Source organism: Leptonychotes weddellii, unplaced genomic scaffold (assembly GCF_054177405.1).
Source record: "Leptonychotes weddellii isolate Sample4059 unplaced genomic scaffold, ASM5417740v2 HiC_scaffold_5899, whole genome shotgun sequence".
Lineage (NCBI taxonomy): Eukaryota > Metazoa > Chordata > Mammalia > Carnivora > Phocidae > Leptonychotes > Leptonychotes weddellii.
In genome coordinates this window covers 1-10592 of record NW_028027324.1, presented here as the reverse complement: position 1 = coordinate 10592, position 10592 = coordinate 1, and the positions used below count along the sequence as shown (strand labels likewise).

Below are 10592 nucleotides of genomic sequence, written 5' to 3'. Positions count from 1 at the left end.
AAGAGACAATATGACCTGTAAGGTAAAAAAATATTTACTATCTGGCCCTTTACAAAAAGAGTTTGCTGACCGCTGTTATAAAAAACTTAGACTGACACATGAAGAACTGGGAGAATTTCTGTAAGTAATGGATAAACTCTCATCATCTCAATAATCAGTCAACAGTGAAATTCAAAACCCAGTAGGACACTCTAAGGCAACTACAAAAAGGAGCAGCCATTCACAATCCTTAAGAAAATATTTTGGAAACATTCATATATGCCAATGGGACTAGATATCTGTGTTAACCATGTAATGCATGCCATAAGATTGATTTTAAATGCTCTCATCTCTGTAATCTAAATATTTATTTATCTCATTTTTAAATGTAAATGACCCATATTTAAAAGTTTACCTTGAGAGTGCTTTTTTCTGAAATATCATCCAACATTTTCTTCTTAAATTGATTTTGTTGAAAATTAGGCTTAAATGCCTGTAACACACTGTTTTTGTCTAGACCTCTCATTGTGGAGCCAGGTATTTTTGACGAATATGTTTGTCTGAGTACTTCAGCTTCTCTTTGGTGAGATGAGTTAGGAGGTTCTGATATTCTTAATTGTTTCCCTTGTTGAGCTCCCCAACTCCTCGGACAAGAATTTATTCCATCATTTGCCACCAGGTTTGTTCTTTTGCACTGAGGCCTAACATCATTTCTATCCCAAGTTTTCCAGCTGGAATTTTTGTTGTCATCCCTGTAGCTGTAATAGGTTTTTTTTTTAATTAGTATTAGTTTGTTTCTATATACTTTTTCTTTTAAAAAATTAATAGTGAAAAATTATGGTTTATAAAGTACTTTGTAACTACTGACTAGTTGGAAATTCCAAATACATTATCACAACAACCCTACAATACATTATAACTCTCTTTTTAGGTGACGAAATTGAGGGAGGAAGTAACTTGCCTGAAGTTATACAACAAGTTACCATCAATCTGGAACCCAGAGAATCCTAGTCTCCCAACTCAGAGTCCAGTGCTATAAAGTATATTTTTAAACTATTAAGCTTTCATACGATAGTGGTTGTCTCTGAGTGGTAAGATTCTGAGGACATTTGCCTGCTTCTTTATACATTTATTTTAAAATTTTCTACAAAGTAAAATTTTAACAAGTTAAACTATGGCTTATAGGTGAGTTTAAATCACAAGGAGAATAAACATAGGCAGTGTAGATAACTATTTGATTAGAAATTTTGTACTTTTACTACATAGCTTAAAAGCCCAATTTATGAATCTGTTGCAACATTTTAGTAGCTACATTAATCTAAGTGAATTATATTAGCTGATGAGAACATGATGTTAATGAGGCCAAAATCAAAAGTATAATTTCTAAGCAGACCAGTTAAGAGTTCCACAGGGAGAAACTAGTCCAGGTCACAAATTCTTATTTCTGGATAATTTTCCTGAAAATATCACCAGTATTACAAGGGGGCAAATAATACAACTCATCCCTTGTTAGAGAAAATAATTCAAAGAAAAGTCCAGGTTCTCTAGTGACCAGGCACAAGTCCAGACTGTATGGAGCCTGAAGCTTGTATAATGTGGGCAGCCTTCTTAAGTAAATTAGGTACAAAATTAGGTATGAGAATAATGAGAAAAGAAATCATGAATAACTTCAAACTTAAAAGTTGATAAATATCATAAACATCACAATATTCAGGAAAAAATATTACTAGTATTTTTATTAACTAACTGCTTGATACACCTCCATAAAATTTGTCCTACATTGATCACCTCTTCATATGACAGCAATTTTATTTTCAATAGAGAGAACAGAAACCAAATTTTGCCTTTCCTCTCTCATGGCTATAGAAATCACATTTATTATTCAGTTTAGAAAAGTTTCTTTCCACTTACAACTCCTTACTGATAAACAACGCATTTGCAACTTCCTCCCACATCTTTGTCTAGGAGGTGCTCCTGGCCTGGGGACAAGCCCTGGAAAAACCATAGTCCTTTGACCTTCCTGGGTGAGCCCACACAAAGATGCTGCTTCAGCAGCCATCCAGCTCAGCCAGGTCCTCAGCATCAACCATGAAAGGCGCTTAAGTTGATTCTAAAGCTAAGCAGAGAACGAGTTAAAAGAGCTTCAGGAGATCCAGCTGCCTACTTGGGTTTTCAAATGGTTTTTGCCCCTGGATTTTCTGTTGTTATATTCCAATTATCTGATAGATTATCTATGATTTCAAATTGGAATATCTAATACTGACTGCCTGTCCAGATTACAATGTTACCTAATTCTCTAATGCTAGTCAGAACAGATTTTCTTACAGGACCTGCAGCTGAAACTGTGCCTCCAAGGACCATCTCAAACCACTGAATGGCCTAGGTAATAAGGCCTGATCCTAAAGAAAGTAACTAACTGGTTCTGAGGAAACTAGCATGATCAAAACTAATTTTAAAATATATATATTATTTTGATGTATTTATTAACTACTTTATTAAAAGTTTCTCCCCTTTAAAAAAAATGGTATCTCTAATAAAAGTGAAGGTAATATTAACTTTACAGGATTGTTGTAAGGATTATTAAAATAACATATCAAAGCACTAAACAAGACTGATACATGATACGTGTTTGATGTTGTTTTTCTAATACTTTGTTCCCAAAATTACTTCCTTCAGTAGTTACTAGTTACTCAAGAATACTAAAATCCAACCTAACAAATAATCCATGTCCTTTCCCTATCTATTTATTTTTTCATCATATTTAGGGATTAAACTTAGATTCTTACGGCAATGATCCAGAAGCATCCTCACCATCTTCCTTGATGGTCATCTTCATTTCCTGAGCACCTATCACTGTTTATGCATGTGCATTTTGGTCATCATCTTTCTTTCTTACTCTGTTCTGTTTACCATGGAGCTGACTGTCTTACTAGGGTGAGATTGACCATTCTATTTGGTTGTCAATTTCTAAATATATCCAACACTAAAATACAGTTATTCCTGACTCTTCACCTACTGTCAATTAGATTATTAATGATCCACAGCATGATGATAAATATTGGCAGAAATTTCATTATAAAATGAGGAATTCTTTGGAAACATATTCACTGACAAATTTGCCTATTTTTAAAGTTTTATATAGCATTTTTAAACTTCTTTTATAAAACAAAGATAATACTGCTATGTTTTTATACTATTAAGTATAAAAATTTCCTAAATGTAATTTTGCCTGAGAAAGGAAGAAGAGATGAAGGAGGAGGGAATGGAGGAGAGAAAAAGAGGGGAAAGAGAAGAAGGAATAGAAGAAAGAAAAATCTTAAGTAAACTCACCTCCAATGACTCTTGCTTCTTTCAGTATTTGATTGAATAGACTTACACACAGAATCTTGACTTCTCAGAGGATGAGAAACTGAATGTGGTATTTGCCTTTCAAGGAAACATGTCTTATTAAATATTAATAGTTTGTTTCCAAAGTGAGAAATGTAAAATATACAATGAAGAATAACATCAGTCAGCAACAGACACTACAGTTACTGGTATATTTTTCCACCTACCCTGTGTTCATTGTTTTCATTAAAGGAGGCAACTCTGGATCCACAGCTTCCCAGGCCCAATCTCAAAAGATAGAGATAGCATAGACAAAAGTACGATAGGTAGCATTTAAAAAAAAATAATTATTTCATACTTATTTAATTGGTAGAAAACTAAAAGCCTGCAGAAGAAAAGGACTTGGAAGATATGGATATGTTCTTCAACAGTACTTTGTTGTGGAATTTGTCTTATTAATTTTTATAGATGTCTTTCTTTCCCATTGTATTTTAAACAAAGGTAATAGTTAATCTGTATCTTTTCCATGATCAATTCTAGTGTGGTACCTTGTACTCTGTAGCATGAATTCAGTGTAATCAATGTTTCTTAAATATTTTGATCCCAACCCACAGCAAAAAGTACATCATAGCCCAGAACATACACATACACACACACACACACACACACACACATGCATGGTGTGCATGAGAGAAAGAGAAAGACAAAGGAGAGAGAACATAACAAAACTGCAACACCAATTTGTATCCCTACCATGTGTGATGCACCCTGACATTTTCTACTCTACTCTATTCACTTCTATTTCCTTCTTTAAAGATTGGTTCTCAACCAGACTAATGGATCAAGACAAAAATTTGAAAAACACTGATCTAGCCCTATCTCTTACCCAATGTAAGAATCTTATTATATCTCTGACAGATAGTAATACTGCTCAGAGCTTGGACAGTTCAGTACTTCAGGAGGATGAACATTTCCCTATGGAGTAGCTCCAACCGTTGTTATTTTTCAAAGCCAACATTCACGCTATTTATAAAAATATTTTAAATGTCAGAGAATTTTTTAAGATGGCAGAGGATGACCAGATAAATGCCCATTTATGTACATCCATGTGAATTTTTATCTTTTATAGATAAAAATGAAAATAATATAAAAGTCCTAGTTTGAATTCCTCAAATGTGGAAAAAAAGAAAATAATTATAGATTTACAAGCAGATTAAGGCCTACGGTTGGATGAAATTAACAAATATATATATATAGAGAGAGAGAGAAATTTTAAAATTCTAGTTGCAAAAAATCCTATTAAAGGTTTTTAAAGTATCCTCAAAAATATATAAATGTATATAACCAGCATATACCAAATATATTTCAGAATGCCTGCCTGTCCGTGCCTTCTTCTGAAGAGAAAAAAAAAGTCAGCAAATATTAAGACCGCTCAGCACCCACCACCACAGCTAATTGTTGCAGAGATGAGAGGCCTAATCATAAAGCTAAACCAGAATTTTAGTGACCTTACTTAAAAAGATGTGCTGAACCAAAGGCTATCTTTAGGATTTAATCAACAGATACAGAAGGCAGTCAACAGTGGACTCTGAGAACTAGAACTAAAAGGCTATGTTAACTTCCAGCAAGGACAATTTAGTTCATGGGCTAGTTAAAGCTATGAGGAAGCCAACTGGATGAGAGAAATAAAGCAACAAATGAAAAAAGGCAAGATGCTATCAGAAGAGAAAAAAGCCAAGCAGTAGAAATTTTAGGCTTCTACCCTTCCTAAGGTCTAAATTTTCTCCCATTTTTCATGTGTTCATGTGTACACATATCCCAATTCCTGAGGCAACTTGAGCTTCCCCATTCTTTATCACCACATGCCTAAGTCACAATATCCATATATCTTGAAAAAGAAAAAACAAATCTTTACAATGTGGGTTACAACTTCATTAGAACAAAGGCTCCAGATCTAAGATACTCTATTTAAATGCTAAGCCACCCTTGTAGACAAGGAAACTCAAACTACTGTACTGGAATGTTCAGAAAGAGCCAAGTAATCCCTATATTTGGATAGGGGAAAGAAGAAAAAAAATAAACTTTCTATTTCCATTATAATAAAATAAAAATGATAATTTTCTATAATCCTAATTCCTATTTTCTGAAAATTTTCACCTTATTTTCTTACCTGGTGGTAGAGGAGGGAAATCATAATTGTCAGAAGCAGTACTGATACTTGGATCATTTGTAAGTGGATTGGATGTTAATGGCTGTCTATTCCTCTTTTTCTGATTGAACAATGGTACAGGCAAACAGCCTAAATTGAATGTATCAATAAATTAGTACACAATAGCAAATAGATCCAGTTATAGAATTAACTGTGTATAATAACAACTTTAATTTGTCTACTTCTATATGTTAATTTTATACTTATTACAGATATATTTCTACATCTTTGGATTGATTTTTATGTTCTTTTTAAGGTCCCAAATAACCTCATTTGTCTCTATAAAAACGCCTTTCTTGTTCTACATTAACGCTGATTTAATTCCTCTTGCATGGAAGTAATTCCCATCTCCTTCCTCACCCCCCAACCATTTCCAAATCCACTTTTTGTTTTCTTTATTTCCTTTCTGTGCTTGCTTATTACCATGTCAACTGGAGGGGGCCCTTCAAGTACAATAGAGGTGAGGGAGAACCAAACTCTGACCCATGCTTTCCAAAATCCTAACCACTCTTTGGATTATGACAGCACAATCTTTAGGGCCATGGTTCTCCAACTTTAGTCTGACTAAGATTTACATGGAATTGTGCTTAACATGCCAGTTCCTAGACCCCACTCTCATAAATTTTATTTCAACAGATTTAGTTTGGAATCCAAAACTCTGCAATTTTAACATGCACTCCAGGTGTCTGTAATGCATATTTTCTGTGGATCATCTTCAGAATGCTTAAAGTGATAATATTCAATCCACATGAGGGATAAATAAATATTACCTCCAAGCCCTCCAGATGGGAGGCCTGGGATCTCAAGTCAAGACAAAAGTCAGAATTTATAAACACTAAAACTAGAAGGGATCTCAGACAAAAAAAAGGGGGTCCAAAAACCTTGCACAGTGCCTAGATAGGACCCAAGCTTCCTAAATCTCAGTTCAGATATCTTGCCACTAGATCATACTCTAGCTGGTCCATCAACACTCATACTATGGGAAAAACACAGACTCTGTGATAACTGTCTGATAAAAGGTTGGGAAAATTATGTGAGCTCTGAAATCAGATTGCCTGGTTTTGAATCACAACTTTGAAGTATAAATTTGGGCAATCTCCTCAACTCATTGTGCTATTATGACATACCCAGAGAAGCAGGATAATACAGGGATTAAGAGCATGGACACTAGAGCCAGATTCCTAGGTTCAAATGCTGGCTCTACCACTTCATAAATTACTTATTTAACCTCTCTGTGCCTTAGTTTCTCATCTGGAAAACAGGAATGATAATAATAATGCCTATCCCAGAGGGCTGGTGTAAGGATTAAATAAATTAATACATATAATTAAATGGCTAGAATACAACACAGCCACCATAAATAGTTATTACTGTCTACACTGTGTATTATCACCATTCCCCTGGTTCTCTTCATTCTTACCCTCTGTCCTTTTACTAATAAATTGGGAAAGCAGAAATGGCAGGGGAAATTGTTAGGGAGACAGAAGTGCTTCTGGAAATATTTTAAGTAAGTCACAAATACAAATAGAAATAAATCAATTTCTTTGTTTTCAGCTTAAAAGTGAAAAACAACTCAAGCACACAGAGTTTGTAGAAAGAATACTAGGGTAAATCCAGGAATGTTTCATTTTACTCCCACCTCTGCCACTAAATGTTTTGACTAAGTTATTTTATTTCCTTGGACCTAAAAAGTAAAGAGGCTAGACTATATGTTCAATCTTTTTAAAAAGTTCCTTCCAAAACGTTCCATCTATAAACTACACATGGTTTACATGGTATATAAAAATATACAAAATTTAAAATAAAAATTTAATAAATAAAATCAAACAATAAAATTCTTCAATACCTGCTGTACTTCGAGTTGAATTTTCACTTAGGTTTCTCTTCATTTCCTTCAATATCAAAGTCTGTAACTTTTCTTTAGCATTCCAAACTTACAAATGAAGTTGTCTGACTAAATCTTCAAAGAAAGAAATTTGCAACTCAAATTGTATCAACAAAAAAAATCAAATTCTCAGCCTAGTAATTACTGAAATTATGATTTAACACTACGGTTTCAAACCTGATAAGGGAATCACTTTACAGAATCTTGCTTCCCGAATAAGAATTTATAATATAATCTATTTTTCCAACTCTGTTCGAAATTGGTTAGGACTAAGGCGGCTATAACATTGCTTCCTAAACATACATGGATTTTCACACACTCTACATATGTATTCCAGGACCAAGGACCCACAATAACAACAGTTCTGAACCAGATTTATATAGAGGGAAATGGACTACAAACACTGGCAAACTGGTATGCTTACAAGGCCACAGAGGAAACACAAACAACTGAACGAACCACGTGAGAACATGCTCTATCTCACTTTAAAACACGGTGCAGATCACTTGCTTCGGCCATTAATTTGAGATCCCTGTATTATATAATACCAAAGACTAAGGCCTCAATATCTATAATAATTGTAATGATAAGTTTCTATTTAGTGTCTATATAACTCCAACAAGTGAAAGAAGTTTTTTCTTTTTTTCTTCTACAACAAAATATGTTGTAATTTTTTCCATGTTTAGCCTCCTAATATATTTCAATCCCAATTTAATTCAACAAACACTTAACTATTACATGAAAAGGCAAAACACAAACTTAATAAGGTAATTTCTGCTCCTAAATTCACTATCCAATGAGGAAAACAGACATGAACACAACTAAGCAACAATATAAATCATACTGAGGTAAACATTAATGTCCAAATATCATTTAAAGAAATAAAACTTGGGAAACGTAAGGGCAGGGACTATTTCTGCTTTGGTTCCACATCTTGGGCTTGAAGCCGGATGTGGCAGGCCCTTTAGAAAATATTCTTGATGTCATCCTAGGAAGCAAACAGAGGTTACGCAACGTCTTCTCATCATATAAGTACCAATGCAACGCACACCCTGAACCTACAGAGGCGCTTCCAAGGGCTATTACGTTTCTGAGTACCACGCAAACAAAATCAACAAAAGTACGACACACACAAACACACACACACACACACACACACACACACGCATCCCCCCAAAGAGCACTGCCTCAAATGGAGGCCAGGAGGGCCTATTATGGCTCCTCCCGGGCCGTCCAGTCAGGGATAAGTTCTCTTCCAACGACCTCTACTGATGCAGGGACTGGGGCACTTTGGTAACTGGGGACAATACGTCTTTCCCTCCTTGGCCCTCCAGCCAACACGACACGCAACTTCAACCTTCAGGTTCCCACGCCTTCAATAACCCTCGCCGGTCGCCCTGTCATCCGTCGCCGACACACTCCAGTCAGCCACCGCCTCCTTCCCGGCCTGCGAAAAAGCGCGAGAAGTCAAGCTTTGCGCAGGCGCGCCGCCTCCTGCGCCTCCAACTGCGCAGGCGCAGGGGCCACCCACCTTTGGGTCAGTGGCGCAATGGCGTCGACCGCTCCGTGGACGATGAGAAAGACACATGCCGCCTGTCTCAGGAACGAGAACGTTAACGCACCTGCCCTCCCGTTCACAACTGTGCAGTACGCGGCGCAGGAACGGCTCTAGGGACAAACCTGTTTCTGTTCACTGCTGAGGCGTACCCAGGACTGGTCGCCCAACACTTCCCTGCCCCCCTCCCCCCCTCGCACACATATTTTTTAGGTTCTAGACATCAGTTTGTGAGACGCTGGGAGTTCACCTAGAAGAGAATAATTCAAAGGCCACAGGCCTCAAAACCAGGTCATAGGGCTAGCTTCACCTTGCTTGGTCAGGGCTGGGAATTAAAGTCTCCTGGCGGGGCCCTCAGTGGGAGAGCTGAGGCCGGTTGAGAAGCGGGCCCTGCAAATCTGAGAGGAGTCGGTAAGGCTGGGCCTGTGCTGTGTGAGCTCAGCGGAGAGAAGAGGCGCTTGAGGCCCGGAACAAGAAACGCAATGGTGCAGTGACCGCGGCTCTGGTCCTCCCGCGACGGGCGGTCACTTCCTGGCCCCTTGGTCTTGGGCAGGTTATTTACCTTCTCTAAACCTACATTTCCCTTTTCAGTAAAACAGCAACGACTATCTGATCAACTACCCTCAAAGTATTAAAAGAGAAAGTGAACAGTCCTGGCACACAGTAAATGTTTAATGAATGTTAGCCTTTATTTAATAAGAGTAGCTGCTATTTACCGAATATTTACTATAGGCCAGAAATAGTAATCCTAGCTCTGTCTGTGGAGTCCAAGACATGTTTTTTTGTTACTCTAACTTCTGACCATTTGAAGACTGGGATAGGTGAACAGAAACGCAGAGGGTCTAGAGATGGAGGGAAGGTTATTAGTACAGGCCTAGGACTGTGAAACCATGAGACATACTAATACAGTTGACCCTTGAACAACACAGGTTTGAACTGTGCAGGCCCAGTGATATATGGATTTTTTAGAGTACAGTACTGTACATGTATTTTCTGTCACGATTTTCTTAATAACATTTTTTTTCTCAAGCTTTATTGTAAGGATACAGTATATAATACATATGCAAAATATGTGTTAATCGACTCTTGGTAAGGCTTCTAGTCAACAGTAGTCTATTAGCAATTTAAGTTGTTGGGGAATCAAAAGTTATACAGAGATTTTCAACTGCTTGGAGGTCAGCACTCCTAAACCTTGCATTGTTGGAGGGTCAAATTTTATAAGATTAAGTCAAAAGAAGGAGAATGAGGGGCACCTGGGTGGTTCAGTCAGTTAAGTGATGGACTCTTGACTTTGGCTCAGGTCGTGATCTCAGGGTTGTGAGATCGAGCACCACATCAGGTGCCCCACTAGGTGTGGAGCCTGCCTTAAGAATCTCTCCCTCCTTCTCCCTCTGCCCCTCCCCCCTCTTAAAAAAAAAAAAGGAGGAAAATAAGTATGAATGCCAAACTAAGGAATAAGTTTGAAGGAATTGTGTCTTCATTTAATCTGGATAAGAGAAGATTTCACACAATAAAATGTCTAAAAAGACTTGTTAGTTGTCATGGTTCCAAAAAGGGATTTTTAAATATGACTAAAAGCTTTGGGGAAACAGATTTTGACCTGATACACACACATACACACACACACACACACACAC

At 36.9% G+C, this 10592-nt stretch overlaps 1 protein-coding gene across 3 annotated transcripts; it reads right to left on the bottom strand.

Moving 5' to 3' along the window:
- Window positions 1-47: 47 nt before the first annotated feature.
- On the bottom strand, window positions 48-8845 carry LOC102740825 (spermatogenesis-associated protein 22). 3 transcript variants are annotated; one of them, XM_081811149.1, is made up of 6 exons: window positions 8758-8845; window positions 7362-7475; window positions 5477-5605; window positions 3534-3594; window positions 3310-3405; window positions 48-737 (listed from the first exon to the last, which is right to left on the bottom strand). In XM_081811149.1, exons 2-6 carry the CDS (start codon window positions 7402-7404, stop codon window positions 383-385), a joined length of 684 nt encoding a protein of 227 aa, XP_081667275.1. In that variant the 5' UTR covers window positions 7405-7475; window positions 8758-8845; the 3' UTR covers window positions 48-382. The 3 variants fall into 3 exon arrangements, with proteins under 3 accessions (XP_081667275.1, XP_081667274.1, XP_081667276.1); XM_081811148.1 differs by having other exon boundaries at window positions 8752-8840; XM_081811150.1 differs by lacking the exon at window positions 8758-8845 and having other exon boundaries at window positions 7362-8358.
- Between the last annotated feature and the right edge of the window lie 1747 nt (window positions 8846-10592).

Coding starts and splice junctions, on each gene's coding strand:
- LOC102740825 (XM_081811149.1), bottom strand. CDS start 7,404: ATGAAGAGAAACCTAAGTGAAAATTCAACTCGAAGTACAGCAG. Junction 3,595..5,476: donor TTTCCCTCCTCTACCACCAG/GTAAGAAAATAA, acceptor CTATCTTTTGAG/ATTGGGCCTGGGAAGCTGTG. Junction 738..3,309: donor AGAAGCAAGAGTCATTGGAG/GTGAGTTTACTT, acceptor AACCTATTACAG/CTACAGGGATGACAACAAAA.